This window comes from Corvus brachyrhynchos, unplaced genomic scaffold (assembly GCF_000691975.1).
Source record: "Corvus brachyrhynchos isolate BGI_N302 unplaced genomic scaffold, ASM69197v1 scaffold227, whole genome shotgun sequence".
Classification (NCBI taxonomy): domain Eukaryota; kingdom Metazoa; phylum Chordata; class Aves; order Passeriformes; family Corvidae; genus Corvus; species Corvus brachyrhynchos.
In genome coordinates, this window is record NW_008239290.1 from 1,147,431 (window position 1) to 1,168,272 (window position 20,842).

Sequence of the window (20,842 nt, forward strand, 5' to 3'; positions counted from 1 at the left end):
TGCTAGTTTATTTCACTACTTAATCCTAAATACTTTTACAAAGGTTAGTTCATACTAATTTCTGAAGCATAAGGTCCTTTGTAATATCTCATGTTGGTCACCTGAAACTGAGAATATGAGTCTCTATATAGTCTAATTATTTACCCAATCTTGGCATATGGGCAAGTGTTTTCTTTTTACCTATTGTTCTTTCGGAATGTTTACTTTATGAACAAGCTAATCAATGCTTAGAGTAGACCCACAAACAAACATGTTACCTCTTGCAGTGTGTTTGCATTCTTGGCACTTCTGGCTCTTCTGAGAGGCATTAGTTCAATTGAATAATATGGTGTGATCTTGAAGAAAACTTGTAATTTAGTTTCTGTAGTGAATGCTTTCTGGGAAGTAGCCTGTAAGTTTGAAAAGCTGGTATATACTCCTCTTTTACCTTTCTTGGTACAGAAACCTAAAAATGGCAGCGCTAATCTTGTATTAATATTCTTTAAAATAGCAGAAAAGATTCATTGTCCTTTCTCACGTAAAACAGGGCTACAGTCCTGGGGAAAAACACATTGATTCTGGTGTCTATAATAAGGTCACGGCTACAGTGCTCATGAGTGCTGAGTTTTCCTTGGTCTGCGATGGTAGAAGCTGGTGAGTAGAGAATAGTGCCTTACTGTCCATCTCTCATGGTGTTAACGTGCTTATCCACATAGCCTTTGCTTGGAAAGAGGCTGCCTCCTATCAGCTCTGAGACACCAGGGGTGAGAGCCTCACATGGTTGTGATTTCTAAGTCTTAAGTGAAGTGACAGGAGGGCAGTCTCAGCAGTTAGTGGAGTTTAGGGAAGACGCTGGAAAGCACAGTAAGTACTTATGGTCATTTATAGCCACTGAGTATCTTCTGACAGATACGAATTTTGTTGTTGGGTAGGTGTCGGCAGCGAGGTGGCTTTAGGGGCATCCTGTGTGAGGAAAGGCCAGGGTCAAGTCAGCTCCATGGATTTACTGCAGGATACAGCTGAGCCCCTCAGCCAGGACAGTGGTGTCTCTGGGAAAACTCCGGGAAAATATTTAAGCAAGGAAATAAAAATACCAAAACAAACAGGTAGAGGAGCAACAAACAAAGGTAGTGAGACACAGCACAGGGAACACAAAGGTTGAAGGAAAAGGAAGAAGTGGAGGTGTCGCTCCAGGCACTGGAGCAGAGATTCCACTGCAGCCCGTGGAGGAGACCACAGTGGAATAGGTATAGGAGTAGGTATATGCCTGCTAGTGTGTGCCACACCAGGTGTTTCCTGAAAGATCTCCAGCCCACACTGGAGCCTGTGGGAACAGCCCATGAGAAGGACCAATGCAGGAGCAGGGGAAAAGTGTGAGGAGGAAGGAGCAGCAGAAATATGACTGCACATTCCCATTCCCCATCCCCTTGGGCTGCTGGGTGATGGGATAGAAACTAAAGAAGTAAAGATGAGCCTGGGCAAAGGCAGGGTGAGGGAGAGTAGGGGACTGATGTGGAGGAAAGGTGTTGTTTTAACTTGTCTTTGTTTCTCACTATCCAAACCTATTTTAATTGGGAGTAAGTTAGTTTTCCCCAAGTCTAATCTGTTTTGCTAGTGCTGATAATTACTACAATGTCTCCCTGTTTTTATCTCAGCCCACTGGTTCTTTCATCTTACCATCATCTCCCTTGTCCTGTTGAGGGGGAATGAGAGAGCAGAGTGAACATCAGCCAAGGTCAACCTACAAGGGATTCTTTAAAACTAATTATTTCAAAAATAAACAGACAAAGGTTTGGGATGAAGGCAGTTCTCTTACAGCTTATAGGAAATCTACTAAGCTTACAGAGTCTACTGCTAAATATGTCTAGATGAAAGTAGTTATGCAGATGAAGTGAATAATTAATGATACCCACCTCTGCAGGTATACATACATATATTTACATGAGTAGATAAAGCCACGTTCAAAGTTCTCTAACCCTGGACACTCAAACTGTTGCATAGGAACCTTACTGATTTCTACCACTTTTCTCAGGTGTTATGGTCCTTTATGTTTTTCTAGGTATAAAGGTGGACAGTGGTACTTGGGATGGGATAGAGGCTTACAGATCAGCATCCCAAGATTTTTGCCAGGAGGAATGACAGCTATAAAATAAATAAAAATAAAATAAGTCTCATCTCTGTCAGGAGACATTTCAAGTTGATTTTCTTCTTGCTCAGTCTGAGAGTCCATTTGGGTTTGTTTTCATGCACTTTCTTACTGTGCTCTGCCCATATGTCTTTGCAATGGCTCCTAATTACTTAATTATTTTATTGTCTTCATTGCTAAAGTTTACCTTTTACTTGAACAATGCTCTTCCTTAGTGACTATGAGATGCGGGTTTCATTACTTCAGATTTTGAGCAGCACTTTTTTATATTTTTACCTTCTTCCTCTGAATTTGTACCTGCAGCTTGCCTTTTATGGGGAACATGGTATCCAGGAACTCACATCTGTGGGTGATTCTTATTCTTGAGAGGTTTTTCTCTGTGCCAGGATTTAAGAAGTGGAAGTCTTAAGAAATATTCTGCCCACATATACATTCTTACTGTAAGCAGACAGCTGGTACTTCCTTTCATTATCCACCAGCAGGTAGTAAAAAGGAGGGAATCTGTGATTTGCATGGCCTCGAAGCTCGGGTAAGCTATTCAAATACAGATGGATTTGTGTAGTCTAACAACATGAATTCCTCTCAGGAATTTTGTGAGGGTTTCTGTAAGTTCTCCTGTGTGCATATGCTCATATCCAGAAAACATGGCTTACACATTATTGTATTTTATTGAGTTTATGCATATGGCAAGAACTGTATGTTCAGATTCTTCTTAGGCTTTTCTAACATTTCTTAGTGCTCAGCAACTTCTGCGAAAGGGAGAGTTGCAAGGTAGAATTAAGAACTTGAGCTGCAGGAAATATGTGTTTGTTTGGATAACTTTTCTTGGCATGAATATAAAATGTCTACTGTATGTGGGTTTTAATAGGCCATCTTTTAAAGTGATTGAGCAATTTGTTAGGGTTGGCTGAAATCAATGAGCTTTGTGAGAGTCCAGAAAATTTTATTTCATTTATATGCTTCCATTGCTGGCTTGTAAATTGCCCAAAATGTTACCTCCATTTGGCAGTTTCTTTTTGTAGATGAAGAATTGGGACATTAGAGGAATATGAGTTAAGTATTTGAGCTTTAATTTCACTTGAAATTGGAGCAAAGAGAAATATTTGACCATCAGATTCAAAGCTTACTAACAGTGATTTTAAGTAGCTGTGGTTTGCAGAACTTGTATGCTACTCAGTTGTGGTTGGGTATTGTGTTTGTCAGGGTACCTGGATTTGCATCTAGAAATGCATCTTAAATCTGAGTATCATGGACAGAATGTGTAATGCAGCACTTTCCTTTTTTTTTTTTTTTTTTTTTTTTTTTTTTTTAGTTTCCGTCTAGTTCCAACACATGGAAACTTGTCAGGAAAGTACTCTATAGTGCGTAATTCTCAATACAAAGTGTACAAAATGTTTCTACGTGACAAAGGATTATTTATCAAGAGAGTTGTTGTTTGTTTTGCTTTTTTCCTCTGCTTAATTAGATTATTTTTTAAATGTGGACGTGCAAAAGAGGTTGATAAGGTTCCTATCTTCAAGCATATTGTAGCAAATATAAGGGACTTCTTCTGGCTAGGTTAGAAATTATTTGGCCTGTCTTCCAAATGCCCATAAATACTGCAAAGTATAAAATACAAATAACACATAATAACACATATAGCACATAATAACCAATCTCACCATGATAAAGAGTTGTTTATTAATGCTTTCTTCTCCTTCACCTGACTCTGGGTCATTTTTGAGGTTTCAAACTGGTTGTTGATCCTTCCAAGTGTTACTGCTCTTCAGAACTTGATCTCTTTGCTTTCAAAACAATACTGTTACAGGTTTGAGTCTGAGCTGTACTGCTTATGTGGTTTAAAGAATAGAGACTTGAAGTGCATGAGAGTCCCACTCACTAAACCTTGCTGAATCATATTCTTGGATAGCTTGGCTATTATGCATGTATGTGGTTATGCATATGAATGTGGAAAATTACCCCTTTAAGCCACCTCCTGCATTTGGTTTTGAGAAGCCTAGCACAGTCCACTCCATTTAAGAAAAAGTCATCTTTAAGACTTGCAAACAGTATGAAATTACTGCTCTCTTCTCCCTCTTCCTTTAAAAGACTGCAGGTAGACTTGCCTCTGCAGGGACCTTAATTTAAACCTTGCTCTTATTTTCTCTGGCTCTGACAAACATCTTTCTCTTTACCTCAATTCTGGACTGACACATTGCTCTCTGTAGATGCAACTGCTGCTGAACATGCTAAGGTGAACAAGACAGAGAAAACAATAAGAGGTAAAATATTTCCTTTCATTAAAATATTCTGTACTGTTAGACCTCCTTCCTTTGATCCCTCAGCCTGGTGCATTGTAGGGCATTTGGCCTTCTGGAATTAATCAATGCTTGATTAAGAGACTTGTGTTTATATTGCTGTATGTATTTTTACAGAGATTAATTAGCTTAAGATTCCCAATGACCCCAGCTATAAGAAAACAAAACATTATTGTTCCGCTCTTGAAGCAGCAGCACTAGGAAGGTTGTAAAAAGAAAAATGCTGTTGAAGGCTGGAAAGATTGAAGGTTTCACAGGACAGTTTCTCAGGGGCTGCTTGAAGATACCTCAGAAAGCAAATACATATCCAGTTTGTGGTATCTGTAGTGTGATTTTAAAAATTTGGAACCTTGTCCTAAAGAATTCTAAAATCAACTTATTTGATAATGAATGGCAATAAAGAATATTTGCATATGTGTTCATTCTGTTAAGATGATTAAATTTATAATAGACTTTATATAAAGAGGGTTCATTTTTCCTGAGTGGTGACATACTCTAAATAGAGAACTTTTCTGTTGAATGAAATAGAGTGAAACAAACAACGATTAAGAATATTTTTTTCCTCTGATAATATGTGGCTCTCATACACAGGAATAACATCTGGCAAAAATATAAGAATATTTGTGATATTTACCTCCCTGTGAAAATGCAGCAGGTATGTCTGGGATTTTGCAAGCAGTAACATCATTTTTTTTAATCTTAGGTAGCTACCAATACTTCCCAGGTGATCACTATCTAACACTGTGGTAATATCAGTGGTCCATTATAAACAATCTAAAAAAATTTCAGGAAGCCCTAAGTAGGCTATGCTGTTGCATAGCAACAGAGCCAGGCAGTCCTTAGTCTCTAAAGTAGTCAGTGTACACATGGGAACAGAATGCAAAAATGATGGAAACCTTGAAAAATGTAAGCCTGAGAATAGGAGAAACCAAAGTGAAATGATGCACAGTATAAAATGTGAATTTATTTTGTGAGTTATAATAAATTGAACTGCTTTTAAGTTAAAAAACCTGAAAGGCTGTTAGCCAAATTGTGTGGGGTTTTTTGTAGCTTCTAGATAGTAATTAAAAGGCAGAGTGTCTAATGGCTGAGAAAACTAATTCAAATGTAAAGTAGGTTTTAAATGCCTGCCACAGAAAAAAAAAGGATGGAAAAGGCAATTTGTTATTAACAAACCAAAAAGCCGACCAGATAAACCAGGAATGTGAACATCTTTGTGCCACAATACATTAATCAGTATTTTAGAAATTGCCTTTTCCATCCATTTTTTTGTCTGTGCCAGGCATTGCAAATATACTTTAGATGTCTCATGTTCACAGGTCTTCAGGCGAGCCCAGTGGTATTTATCTCTGCAAATACTGAAAAATGTGATGTCATTGTTAGTATTTTTGGAAACTCCAAGCTTGCACATGAAATGTGAGATCTTAACAGAAGCATATTGTACTATAGCAGTTTTATTTTTGTGAGAGGTAATTGGTTTTATTAAAAGCAAATAGGAACCAATATTTAATAATTAGAAATATATGGTTTTGATTGATCCTGCTATCAAAAAAAGGCAAATCCTTTCGTTTCAGTACAGTGTTTGCCACTGTCCAAGAAGAAACCGTAATAAGCTCAAGCTCTTCTGTTCTGGATGCTGCAACACATTCTTTCATGATGAGTCATGACTGCATGATTTTAAAAGGTAATCACATGCAAACAGTTGAGCTACTTCTCCAGAAACTGCTGAAAAGATATGTAATGCAACAAATGTTGCTTCTGTTTAGTAGCTTACATTGTCCTAAAGATTTGAGGAAAGTGCCTTGGAGGGGGGACAGTTGTTTGTTTTAATAATAGGGAAGAATTTAAGGACAGCTAAACTGTGGTGCATTTAGATGTCTTGAATATTTGATAGCCGGACTACATACACACTGTACTGAAACATTGAAGAATCCTAGCAAATAGGTCAGGAAGAAACCTTATGAAAATGCTGGTGCATCCTCCTGTTATAAATGCTAAGTTATAAATGCTGTCATGATACTGTTATCTAGATATTTTCTTTTTGCTGTTCTAACTGCATGCTTTCCCTTTCAAAGGCTTTTGTTACCTGCAAACGGCTGTTGTAGATGCTGTAAACATATCAGTCAAATTGACAGAATGCAGAACATCACAAAATGCAAACTTTAGTTAACTTGGGAATGGGAGCAACCCATTGCAGTGGAGGAGCCTTGCCCTGCATTTAAATCAGTGGCCCTGTGTGAAGTCCTTGAGTCAAGTTAGCCCACTGGGAGCTTTTTGGTAGAGCAGCTGGAAGAGTCCGCCACTGTCTTCCTTTTTGGTTGTAAATTGGTTTCTCTAACTGAACTCTTGCATTATCTAAGGCAATTGCTGCTTCCTCCCCATCTCCATGTGCTTTTTTTTCCTCTCTGGTCTTGTTCTGCAGACAGATTACCCTTTCTGGATGGTACCTCCCCACCTGAAATCTGAAACATCCACATTGTGTTTTTATAATGCAATCATATTCCTCTAGCCCACCACATGCATAGATAAGTCCTGGCAGTGCTAGCTAATATCTTCTTGCTAACCATTACCTTTATCGATATTTTAAAACAATGAAGAGCAAGCTCTTACCCTTTGCATAAAAAAGCTGTGTATTTTGTCAGACTGGGCATATGTTTATGTAGAAGATATGGGCTACATTTCTTGGCTTGTAACAAAGAGCATGAATCTTCATGTTAGTTTCATGGTTTGCTGTTAGGAGTTGCAACAACTATAATGAATTACTGAGGGATGTTTAGCCATTCAAAGCTATAGTTCAGTTGAGTATTTGAGCCCTTGTAAAGAAATGGAGGCTGCCTTGCACCATGGAGCTATTTTTTGGAAAACACAGCTGGTTCCCAAATGGAAAATGCGCCACAATGTACTGCATACGATCTGTGTACCACTTCTTGTTTGTTGGTGTTTTTGGTTGTTTTCTCCTTTTGATGAGAATGGAGTCTTCTCGTGGGGAGGGGCAGGACTGGGGGGGGTTTTTGAGGGTTTTGTCGGGTTGGTTTTTTTGGGCCGTAGTACTAGTAAAGTAATATCTAGCAAGATGTATAACTGCAAACTAAAAAATAAAAAAAGATAGTGAGGGAAATAGATCTTACATGATAAGCATTTTATGGATGCTGAATTAGAAAATTCAATGGACCAGAATCCTTTTAGGTCCTCTAGAGCAGGAATCGAGGAATCATAAGATACCACGTTAGAAAGGGACCTCAAGGGTCATCTAGTCTAACCTCTCTTGGCAAAAGCACCTCTAGACAAGATGGCCCAGCACCCTGTTCAGCTGAATCTTGTAAAGTGTCCAATACTAAGGAATCCACCACTTGCCTGGAGAGATTATTCCAACGGATGAATGTTCTAATTGTGAGTCATGTTCCTCTTGTGTCCAATTGGAATCTCTCAAGTAGTAATTTGTAACCATCACCCCTCATCTTTTCCATGTGACTCCTTGTAAAAAGGGAGTCTCCATTCTCATTCTAGCCACCCTTTAGATACTGAAAGATGGTGATAAGGGTCTCCCCTAAAACCTTCTTTGCTCAAGGCTGAACATAAGCAGTTCTCATGGTGTAATAGATCTCATTCTTAGCCCCTTCCATAGCATTAAACTTCTGCCAAAACCTGAAAATCTGTTCCATGGAAAACCCTTTATCTGAGTGGCTTCCCCATTATTGCCTATGTATCATTGGTTGTTTGGAAGGCTCAAACTGGTCTGCAGGTAATTCACAGAACTGTTTTGCTATCAGACCTTCAGTTAAAAGTTTGCTAACCCTGTATATTTTTTTTAGTGGAAAGTTGTCTGTAAGGAGAACAGTGGCTCACAGCAATTTGGCCCAAAATATTTGCAGGTCACTGATCATGACTTCAGTGTTTTGGGGTTTTTTCCCCATGAAGCCGTATACGGGCTGTTGTATGTAGCAATGACTAAAGGAGACATGGCTGTTACAAAAACAGTCACTACAGTGCTTATATCAAGTTCTCTAAGGCACAGTCTCAGCTAATGACACCTGTATTGATCAATACCTTTAAATCACTGGCTGTGAATGATGGCACTACTGACAGCAGTGTCTGAGAGAATAAACTTGATTATAGCATGAACCCTGAATTAAAGGCAAGGTTAGGAAGATACAGAGCTTCATGAGCAAAGCCCACACAAATTTCCCTCCCCCCTAATCTCCATCCCCTCTACTAAACATCCTGATGCTAAGCAGACACCAGCTTCACGTTTCTGCAGCAAGTCTTGTCTTTTCTGCACAGAGCATTTCCAAGCTGCCAGTCAGTTATGAATTCTCAAGACTGGTCTTTTCCAGTAACCCAGCAGTTGAGGAAGAGCCCGTTTTTCTTGCTGAGGGGTGGCTTTTGTGTCACAGTCTTCATGGGCTTATTCCATCTCCCTGTTCTATGAGTGCTTCTGGATTGCCGTATAAAGACCCCAATAAACAGTCTTTCTCCAAAGGCTGAAACCAGTCCTTCTGACTATATTTTAACACTGTATTTGTTCAGTATAGTGTCATACCTGTGCTCCTTGAAGCAGCACACCATTCTAAGGTGCTGCATACCTGGTCTCATCCTCCCAGAACCTTAAAACATTGACCTCCCTACATCTCAGATAGATTTGAGGATGCTCAGCAGATGTGTGTCAGGTGAGGAGCTAAAATGCTCTCATCTGGCTTGAGGCCCTTATCTATCTCTATGATTATGAGGTGCTTGCAATTGATTTAGCTGTTCATAGAGAGTATCAGAGCGTGCTGAAAAGTGGTGCTGTAACTCACTCCTTCCCTTCACGAACCAAGACTTTACAAATTGCAAGTAAAAAGTCACACAACAGTGGATGCCTTTTCTCACAAACACATGTTGCTTGCCGTCAGTATTCTTTTTAGGTTGGGCAGTGAACAGTGATGGTAGATTCTAGGTCACCCTCTTCTGCTCCCTAACGTAGTGTCCCCATGTGGATATTTAAATATTATGATTAAATTCTTCCATAGGATGCTAATTTCAAAATATCAAAACATTTATTGTTATTTTTTAATTACTCCCCAAACCATCAATAATCATCTGCACTGTATCTTTCCAAAGAACCAAGGTCTCTGTAGTATTGCTTCATTGGTTATGTTTGCTTTTTTTTTTATTATTTTCTGCTGTTATTTCACTGCCCAGTTTTATGGAACAGTGGAATCCAAAACTAAATTTGTGAGTGCAAATTAAGTGGTGGATGAGAGACCAAATTCTTATGGTCATGGGCATAATGAAATTTGCCTGAGCAAGGATATGGTAAGAATTGTAATTATTTGGCTTTTAGTTCTGTAGATCTCTTTAGGAAAACTGCAGCTTAGATAACATAGAAGGAAAACCTATTAGCTGTCTTTGTGAATGATTTTTTTGTATAGGTTGTGAGCTGAAGGATATCTAACTTCATAGTGCTTTTAAAATGCAGATTTAAACAAGCTTAGTTTTCTTCTGAAGAAAATCTCAGGTGGTAATTTTCTTTGTTCTGTTTCATTGTTTGACCAGTTGAATTGCCCACTAATTTCTTTTAAGATCTTAGTAGTACTAGGATTGCTACGTGTAGAATGTGAACCCTAAAAGTATGCTAATTGTCAAAGGTAAGTGACCTGTTCTGCATTACTATTTTATGGAGCTGGTCACTCCAGAAACATCAGACAGAAAAAACTACATGAGGGATTTTCAAAGTGCAGATTAAAATACTGCCCAGCTTGGTATCTTGCATTGTTATTAATATTTTCTTTAACTGGCTTTCTAGAGTTAATGCTATTTTCCTGTTCATCTGTATCTGTGCAAAAGCACACTATGGTATAACACAATAGATACAATCTCTGCGGAAGAAAAATGCTTTTTGTTAAATTGTTCCTCTGGTTTTGCTTTCAACGTAGAAGACCATGCCTAAATCTAGGTACAGGTTGCTGTGGAATAGATCTATATCCTCACTGGAAAGAGCCCTGTAGCCCTGTCTCTAAGTTAAGGCTAGATTTGGAACCAAAATTTATTTTAAAAGCATAATTATACACCTTCTCTAAATCAGACACGCTATTAAATGACAAATTCTCTTTTTCTTTTTTTTTTTTTGTTCCCTTGTGAAAGCTGAATATAGATAATTACATTTAAATAATGTGCTGATCGTGATACAACATTCAGCAGCCAAAGCCTGGGAGAGTTTTATTTGAAAATCTCTTATTTGATGCTGCCATTAAGCATAGTTGGAGAAAGAGCGGGAGTATATATTGAAGGATTGTACCTCTTAGCCTTACACTGCAGCTTTGCCAAGAAAATGGCAGCTCTCTGGTGCTCTCCAGCAGCGTGTGCCAAATTCATGGACAAGCCATATGTATGTCAAGTGCCCGCTCTTGTTCTGTCTTCCTTTTAAAATAATCATGAATACTAATTAGCAGAGGTACTTCAAATTCACTTGGGCTTCTTTTCGGTATCTGATCCCTTAAACAGACTAAATCCAACAACCCCAGCTGCCTCTAGCCCATAAGCAGAGACACTGATTTTTAAGTCATGCTGGTATACCACATGATTTCTGTACTTTTCCTCCCAAACCCTTGAGAACAGTGGCACTGTGTAGTACTGGATTTCACTGATTGATTATGGAACACAGTCAAATTTGGATTGCATTTGCGAACTCATCAGTAACTTCTTAGGATTTTTTTTTTCAATTACAGAGATTTGACAGTCATCTTCAGAACCTTGTGGCATAACATTTGCTATATATAGTGTGGAAATGGAAAATTTAACATAATTTGGATTATGGAGTTAAAGGAGTATTCTGGTAAATTTCTGAAAACACAAATACTGATTCTTTCTGTATCTGTTAAGTTATGCTGTTCTCATCATAGAATCATTAAGGTTGGAAAAGACCTCTAAGATCATCAGGTAGAACCATTAACTAAACATCACCACATTCACCACTAAAGCATGGCCCTAAGTTCCACATCTATAAGTCCTTTGGAAATTTCCACGGATGGTGATTGACCAGTTCCCTGGGCAGCCTGTTCCAATGCCTGACCACCCTTTCAGTGAAAAAAGTATTCCTAACATCCAATCTAAACAGCTCCTGGTGTAAGTTGAGACATTTCCTCTCATCTTGTCACTTGTTACTTGGGAGAAGAGACTGACCCCCACCTGGCTACAGCCTCCTTTCAGGCAGTTTAGAGTGATAAGGTTCCCCCTGAGCCTCCTTTTCTGCAGGATAAACATGCCCAGCTCCCTCAGCCACTCCTCACAGGACTTGTGCTCCAGACTCTTCCCCAGCTCCATTGCTCATCTCTGGACATGCTCCAGCACCTCAATGTCCTTGCCATGAGGGGCCCAAAACTGAACAGAGGATTTGGGTGCAGCCATACCACTGAGTACAGGGTGACAATCACTGCCCTGATCCTGCTGGCTACAGTATTTCTGATCCAGGCTAGGATGCCATTGGCCTTCTTGGCCACCTGGGCACACTCTGGATGTTCAGTAGCTATTGACCAGCACCCCCAGGTCCTTTTCCACTGAGCAGCTTTCCAGCCTCTTTTCCTCCAGCCTGTAGCATTGCATGATGTTGTTCTGCTGCAGGTTCAGGACCCAGCACCTTCCCTTGTTGAACCTATCCTTGGTATCCTTCTTTTCTCCTTCTGCATTCCTTGGATACTTACTCTACCCATTATGTTCAGTATGGTATATTCATTACCAATACAGGCATGTCTTGATGTACTGGCTAAAATCCAAGGTAACAACTGTGCCTATCTGCCATTCTCATCCTCTGTAATTCTTCACGTACTTACAAATAATTTTCAGCTAAACTTTTTGCAAGGAAGGAGAAAAAAGAAAGAGACAGAAGTCTAAGATACCCACATTTCTAGAAGTTTATGAAACTAAGAATCTGAGATGAAATATGCTGTATGAAAATCCCCTGGGCTGTAATGCAAACTCTAACCCATTATCTGGCATAGTGACTCTACATGGGAGGAAAGGTAAAGCACAGCTGGGGGAGATTTCTGGTGGGATAGTATTTTATCAGTTACCAAGGAATCCAATCTTGCAACAGCAGGTTTCATTAATCCTTATTCTCTCAGAGCTTCTTTCTTCAGTTTGCTGGTTCAGTTGGCAGTAGCAATGAGGTTTGCAGCCCTCTTGTTTCAGTTAAATACCACATAGCAGAGTACTGGTTTTGCAGTGTTTTGAAAAAATTAAATTAGTAGAAGTAGAGGGACTGTGACCACAATCTTTAATGCAGGAGTACCTGTTAGTGCAATTATTTAGGAAATTCAGATTATATTTCACAGAGTTATTAGCAAATTCTGCTCCTTCCACAGAGACTGAAGGGGGGAAAAAAAGATTTTTTTGAAGTGAATGTTAATTCCTTAATGACTGGTTCAGTGAATAAGTACAAACTGCTGGGCACTGAGCCATTCATTGGAAGGGGAGCTCTTGGGTGATGTCAGTGGAGTTCCATATTTATGCAGTAATGTCTCAAGATAATGCCAATACAAAACAGAATGGTATTTGATACTTAGGAGGAGACACAGACAGGAAAATTTGGAAGTGTCATAAATGTATGTTTGATAACATTCTTTTTTGATCAGAATGTTGTTAGTAATCCCATATTGAGCATACAGAAAATGAACATTTAAAAACAAGTTCTCTACAAGCACATTTTTCTATGGCTTTATAGCTTGTTTCATAGCTAAGACTAAATAAGCTTGAGATTTCCCTTGCTGTTCTCCATTTTTTATGGAATGTTTCAAGAGCAGTATAATCTTACAGAAGCATATTCTGTGGAGTGTAGTTTGTATATCCAGGGAACTGCTCATGGAGTAGAACCTGGATTATTTTGCAAGTCTTGCAGCCCTGCACCTTGTTCCACCTCAGTCACAGTCTTCTCTGATTATTCTGGGCCTGATGCAATCATATGCACTTTTCAAAGAAGAAAAGAAAACAACTCTGTGGTGGTTTTTGCTGTGCTAAAAATAAATGAATGTCTTCATGGGGGTGATAGCTATGGTGAGTTTGGACTAGTCTATACTAATATGAATCCAAGCCTGTATATTGATTGCTTTCATGGTTTGCACTTCCTTTTCTAGAAGTCAGTTGCAATAAAAAGCATGAACAAATATAAGTGAATTCTGCTTAAAATCTTTTAGTCTCTGATTTTGGTGAATGCTATTTAGTGAATGGGTCAGATAAGTCTGAAAACTTATGCTGTTTTCTTATAAAAACTGTCCTTCTTGTTTCTCTTCACCTTTGCAAGTGACATGCTGCATTACTACATGGTTGATATATTTGGCGTTGCAGTGTGTGCACCTTGGGCAAAGAACAAATGGTAGACTTTTCACTTGCTTCAATATTCTTGCAGTGTTTCAGTAAGAGCGCAGTTCACTGGAAGAAGTGCACATGGTCTCATTCTCATAAAAGCTTTTGTTATTAAACAGAGGCACTGTGCTATTTTATGTGTGTCAGGCAGGCTTTTAGTCAATGCTGACCTCTTTTCCCTCCCTTGGTGGTGGTGTTAGGTTTTGTGGGTTGGGGTGGTTTTCTTTTGGTTGTTGGTTTTTTGGGGTTTTTGTTGCTTTGTTGGTTTGGGTTTTTTAAGCAGTTTCCTGTTTTATCGTGGCTGTTCATAAGCGTAAAATTAGCCTGTCAGCCATTGAGTGTTTGGCATGGGACACCACAGTTTGATAGCAGTGAACTTCTTTTCAAGTCAGTCAGTCTTGCAATGATACTTGATATAGTTATATTTAGACTAAATAAAATATGGTGTAGAACCCTTTTCTTGGCTTCTCAGACACATTATATGTACACCCTCATATAGCTGACTGAATCTGGGGAGGTGAGGAATGGGGATGAAGATGAAGAGTGAACAGGGTTTGTAAAGTTATTCAGAAGTGAGGGTGGAGAAGGATTGGCTGTTGTCTTTTTTGTATCTATTTTTAAAATAAGTGTTTATAAAAAATGAGGGGTTTTTTGATTTATTTGAAGAGAAAAAGATGAACCTTTTGCTGCCGTTAATGTTTGTGATGACTTCAAGAGCTGCTTGTGTCCAGCAGCTGCAGTAGGAACTGATTAAAAAGATTCTTGCACTCTATGCAAATGTGAAGTTTTGGCTACTGTAGTAATAACAGTTAAAGCTTCTCTCTGTAGGCAGCTGTGAGTTGCTGCCTGTATGGCCATGTCCTCTGTCTGCAGTGGGCAAAACCAGAGAAATTCTGCTTAGAAATGAAGGAAGCATAAAGCTGTGGGGGTGCTGCTTTGGTTTAGTAGTTCTGTAGCATTTCTTTTCTTTGGAGTACTCCTCTAGAAGAAAGCTTCCCTGATTCCCCTATGACATGGAAACATAAAACATGAGGAAAGCATGGTTGCCTAGCATTTTGCAGGAAACCTTAGAAATGTACACGTGAAACTACAGTAAAAGCAATGTGATCAGCAAGAGAAGGTGCTCCTCCCCATACCCTTTAACATTTTATAAATTAAGAAAATAAAATTCCAATAGCTTGGATCTATAGCATGTATTGCAGCAGGGATGCAAATCTTTTTCTTACTGAGATTGAAATACTATCTTGTATTCCTTGTATCTTTGTCAGATCTTGCATTAATGCATATCATCACATTATTTCATAATGACATAAGAAATAATTGTTTTCTAAGGAAAAGAAGTTCTGAGTTTATACCTAGCTTACAGAGCACTGCTTTCAAACCTCTGCATTATAGTTTAGCAATTCTGCTTGCTCTGGTCTGCAGTCATTTCAGAAGCATGATGGTAAGGCATTTGCTTTAGGGAAACTATCACACCAAAATAAATTAGTTGAGCCTGAAGAGGACTGTATACAATGCCAAAACTAATACTAACAGAAAAGAAAATACACTAAACATAACTGTGTCTGTGTATGAGCACAGGGTTCTGCATGCAAAAGCATTATCGATTTGTACTTTCTTACTCGTTACACTCTGCTTTTTGTAGAAAAGAACTTTGTTCCACCCCCTACCTACCTCCTACATCCCAGCTAATATTAAAAGCAGAGACAACTCTATAAAGAAATTATGTTGCTGAGGTCATTGCTTTTATAAAGTACTCACTATCACTTTATGAAGCATGGAAAATGAAATTGGTTAAAATACTGTTGAATACAGATGGCATAAAATACACACAAGTGTTTTTTCTTGTTTCTCTGTTTCTTCTCTAATTTCTCCAAATTTTGAGACTGGCTAACCAGTAAAAGAAGATTTATCTATTCCACAATGGGAACCTTCCAGTTATATTCCTTCCAGTTATATTCCTTCCAGTTATATTCCTAATCCATAAAGTCCTCTGTTTTTCTGGTGGTCTAAGTGGTGGTTTTTGTTTTTCTTTTTTTCCTCCCATCCAGGTACTGCTATGTGGATATTTGTTAGCAATGACTGATGTGGAATCTACATATGCAGACTTTATTGCTTCAGGAAGAACAGGTAGAAGAAATGCGTTACATGACATCCTTGTGTCCTCTCCCGGTGGGAACTCTAGTGAACTAGCCTTAAAGTTATCAGAGCTTGATATAAACAAAACAGGTGAGTATGTTTTGGGCTTTTATTATATTTATTTAAAACTAAAATGAGAAGAACAGTACACAAAGTATGGTTTATGTGCCCACATTATTCCCTTGTCCCTCAGCAGCAGAAATATTTTATTTTCTAATCAACATGGGTTGCCTGCAATAAGAACCACAGATTTCATAAATGGGAAGGGTGGTTATTTGCAAGTACAACACATCACTGAAAAAAGAAAAGTTGTTCTGCAGTGGGTTCCTAGTGGCAGGGAACAGGATAAATTTTGTGAAAAGTAGACTATAAGGAAGAAAATAAGGAAATCTTTATTAAAACCCAAGTCTTCATAATATTGTTAAATGGAAGCTCTCTGGTTTGAAGCCTGTAGGAGAAGCCATGTGTCTACTGAAAGGTTATTGTGAAATTAAATTTTTTTCAGCTGCCAAAGGAAAGAGCAATAGGCATGCGCTGTTGTTTGTTTTACCTGGATCTTTGTTTCTCCTTTCGGCTGATACCTGTCCTTCTTTTAAGGTGATAACCAGTAATGCAATCCTAAATCTTTAAATGCTTGTGCATATTCAGTTGAGAGGAAGGAGGGAGAGTGGACCGTACAAGAAATAAAAATAGTAATATGACTGGGTATTTATTTTTGTTACATGAGTAGCAGCTGGTGAATGGATCTTACAGATATTAGAAAGCCCTTTTCAGATGTCAGGGGAGAGGTGATTTTGCTTATTTTAATAATAGCAGAAGAAAACAAATTCAGCAAAGAAGAAACCACTGATATGCAGCCACCCTGTTTGTGCACATACTTTTCTCAGGGAAAAAGACGGGAGTTCTGAGAGGGAGTCTCTTCTCAGCACAGTCAGATGTGGGCAGCATGGTGTTGAGGTGGTTGTAGTGCTGTTTTGAAGGAGGGGTTCTGTTTTTGGCTTCTGGACTAATGTACATCCTAAGTCATTCTTTCTGCAGTTGCCAGTAGGGGACCTATAGATTCTAGATGCATGGAATTCTATCTGGGCAGGACCTTTAGTTTATTTCTATTTAAAAAGAAATGCTTTATAAGTATGTGTGTAGGTGTGTCTATTTATTTTAGTGGGGACAAATGTAAAATGTTGGATAAATAGAAAGTAGGTGCCATTTGAAAGGCATAAGGCCAATGTTCCTTCATGCTTTAATTTTCTTCAGTCTCAGATTTACACTTTTCAAAATTGTCTTTGATCTTGTCCATTTAGAAGATAAAAAGAATCCCTGATTTTAAGTTAAACAGTGGAGTAGTTATAAGCCAGAAATGTGTTCTTTTGTGAGCTATAAAAAAAAAAGGGACTCTCTGCCTGCAACATATGTTGATACGCATTTTGTACATGCAGTTAGCTGTGTAATGATGAGAATGGTTTAGGTAACTGTTAGGCTAATTTTTTATACATAATTCAGGAGTCTCTTTAGTTCTTCTTGGTGATCCTTTTTGCAGCCTGGGTAACTTCATCAATGCAGAAAAGTATGCAGAGCTGCTCATAAAATTGGATAGTAGAAACACAGAAATGCCTGCATGCTTCTTCACGAGGTTATGCAGTTTCCATTAGATAAAATGAAAATACATTTAAATTCGGTATTATTAGTGCAACTAGGGGCTAAGGAAAAGCCTCCAAACCAAAAATACTGGAAAAGGCATTGTCTTACCTAGCATTCATGTGAGTATTAGTGTATTATCACGTCATGTCTTTCCAAACCAAGAGAGGCTAAAAATTATTTTGCGTGTCAAATCCCAGTTCAGAATATATTAGTGCTTGTAGGATGCATAAGTGCATCACACCTGACAGGATTAAGAAGAAAACACATGTTTGGGGGTTATATCTTATTTCTTTCAAGGTGTATGTCAAACAATTTATGCTAAGTACAACCTAATTATATAAATACAGACATCAAGTTTTGATTCTGTCCTTTTTTTATTCTTATTACAGCTGTGTGTATTTTCTAGCAAAACTGCAAGTGTGTTTGGTTTCAGCTGCGTGGAGTAATGGCAGAGTAGGATAATGCAGATGTTAAAGAAAAAAAAGGTCGTTATAAAACATATGTAAATTAAACTACCCAAGCATATTTAGTACATTCACTTCGAAAAGCCTGCAGATACATTTTCTGTAAAAAAACAGAACAGCTTTTAACAGCACTAGGCTTATTCAAGGACTATGTATTTTTCTGTTACTCAGTAACTGATACCTGAAGTGAATGTTGGTTAATCCCCTCATTAATGAGCCAATGACAAATAATCAAGAGTTTACTGCATAATTATGTATAATAACATATAAATACTGCATAATTATGTATAATAACATATGATACTTCTCCCTTCAAAACAGCTGTCCCAGTTTTCTTTGTCCATAACAAGCTAACAACCTGTTATTATCTGTGGAATGGATATATTTTTCAAGCCCCAAAATACAGGTTCCAAGGACTGTGTCAACACGTTTTACCTAAATTAACTAAAAGCAACACTGTGTACATCTGATAGAAAACTGGAAGAGAAATCATAAAACAGAAGCAAAAGAAAGATTTTTAGTAGGGAAATCAGCAGGTGTCTCTCCTGCTCAACACTCTCAAGGTAACCAGTGCAATCCAAGAAACTTGATCGTCTTACAGGTGGTTGTAGCTAAATGAAGTCGTGAGGAGAAAGTACATTGAAGAATGAGGACAAGTCTCTGCAGATCTAATCTCTAAAACAAACTGCTGGTTTTCTAGGTGCTAGAGAACACGGGAGTGAAAAGGATGTTTCTGTATAAAAGTTGTAGGGGTCCAAGCATCTACAAATAATGGGGGCAATAGGGTGTTGAAGTCATACGGAACTGGAATGAAGAACTGGCTGTAGAAATTAGTGATTGAAAAAAATTGATTTTAGTCCACAGTAGAAATGTTTTGGGTGTAAGCGGGGGGAATAGTGATAGACACTGTAAAGTCAGTAATGTTACAGGAAGAAAAATGAGTTAAAAGCTGCACATTAGCAGGACTGGTAACTATAGCCAGCTGACCAACTCACACAACTGTATGGTGGCTTAGAATATGGTATTATTTGGTTTTGTTTCTTTTTTTAATACTGCCTGCTGGTTTCAAAATGCTGTGTAAGAATTACAATCATGCTCTTGAGAGTGTCTAGCCATCAAATTTTAAAGGAAGAATAGCAATGTGCTTAGCAGTTTTGGGATTCTCAGAACTTAAAGGCAAATTTATTTCTGTAAATATATTTTAAAGCCTTTAGTAGGAGAGCTCTGCCAGCAGAAAGAAAAATTTGGTACCAAGATAGTGTATTACAGATTAAATGGATTTAGATTAGTGAATTTTTTCAGCAAGTTGAGAAGAATCTTTCAAGAAGTGGTGTATTAAAACCTTAGTGCCCTTTCCCTGAACCTCTGTGCTCTATGTTTAACACTAAGGTAGTGAAATACTTAGGCTTTTTGTCCAGAAATGAATTTTCTTTTAAAAACAAATACCTTGCAAGAGTGTTTTTTGCTCTTCAGTTTTGGGGGGTTTTTTCCTATATTTTTTTTAGTAAGATTTCTACCAGGAAAGTTTGGCTTGCCCACATAGTAGTAGTCAGAACAGATGGAGGGCAGAGCGGGCAAAAAAGTAACAAAACCCTGAGATTACACTCATCAGGTCTTCTGCAGTATCAGAACAAATGTAGGATGTTTTGTAGAAGGTGTTTGGACAACTGGGGCAAAAGGGATTTCTGTCCAATAGTAAATAATCACATGTAGATCCATCCTGATGGAATCCTTTCTAATTTGAGAGATGAAACTGAAGAAGAGTTTTCTGAGAAAGTACCTTGCAAAAAAATTGTGTATTTATTACTCAACCCATAATGAACAGAACAAACCTCACTGTGTATAGGCCAATCAGCTTTCCATGCAAGTTTTCAAGAGGTTGAATGTGATAATTCACAGTACGCTTTGAGGTATTTGCCTGCCTAAATACTCAGTGCATGCACAAAACACAGCTATCATGTCTAAGCTGTTTGCAATGTTCTTTGCAAGGCAAAGAACTTTTTTCCACTACCAGTGTGCTCTTTCTTCTACTCAGAAAAGAGAAGGTGTTTATGATGCTTATTTCTATAAACAGAAATAAATCTGCTGATGTACCATGTGATCTGAAATGAGGGAACAATAAGTATCTGCATTGAGAACCCTGCCTTTATTCTAAAGATCTGTAGATTAAAATACGAGGCACTGCTACCTCTATCTAGACCTCCTTACAACTAGCCATGAAATTTTCTTCTCTTAAGTTATTAAGCCAGTTCAGTACAAATTACTCTGAATCCTTGCAAGGTACAAGAGACAATGTAAGTCTTAACATTATTCATTGTTATGTATCTATAGCTGATGCGTCTGGTGTTCAGGGACTTGTGTCTCACTTGCACTTACCTTCCTGTTGCCTGAACCTGTGAGGTCTTTAATTGTTACATAAAATACAATACTTTGCATATAGATACTAAAAGCATTTGCCAATGCTTTTCTTAGCCTTCTTTAGACAGACTGTGAGTTGCCTGCTCAGTGGGCCCCTGTAGGATGTGATCTGTTCCTCGAGTCCTTCTGTGGTTTGCAGTGAGACAGCTGGACTGAATACCATGGACACAGTGCTGAAACCAGACGCACAGAACTGAAGCAGCTTTAACAAACAATTGCTTCTATTGAAGTTGCTTCTCTTCATAGCAAACTTTGTTCAGATTGGCGCAATGAGGTTTTTTCTGTTACTCTGTTATAGCATCATAGTGAATACATTTTCAAAAATACCCCGCTGTTTTTGTTAAATTCATTATTTTTTAGCTACTTTTGTCTTTACTTAAAGTGATACTGTTGGTTGTAGTAGAAATCTGCATCTCAAAAGACTT

The 20,842-nt window shown here is 38.2% G+C and overlaps 1 protein-coding gene across 3 annotated transcripts in view; it reads left to right on the top strand.

Moving 5' to 3' along the window:
* The window catches only part of PKIA (protein kinase (cAMP-dependent, catalytic) inhibitor alpha), a 48,492-nt gene that overhangs the window by 20,613 nt on the left and 7,037 nt on the right, over window positions 1-20,842 (top strand). The window contains exons 1-2 of one of the 3 annotated variants that reach the window (XM_017740478.1): window positions 609-633; window positions 15,810-15,987. In XM_017740478.1, the coding sequence (XP_017595967.1) occupies window positions 15,837-15,987 (151 nt within the window). In that variant the 5' untranslated portion in view covers window positions 609-633; window positions 15,810-15,836. Of the gene's footprint in view, window positions 1-608; window positions 634-4,251; window positions 4,387-15,809; window positions 15,988-20,842 lie in introns of those variants that run through there. The other 2 variants (XM_017740477.1, XM_008638442.2) reach the window with 2 other exon arrangements.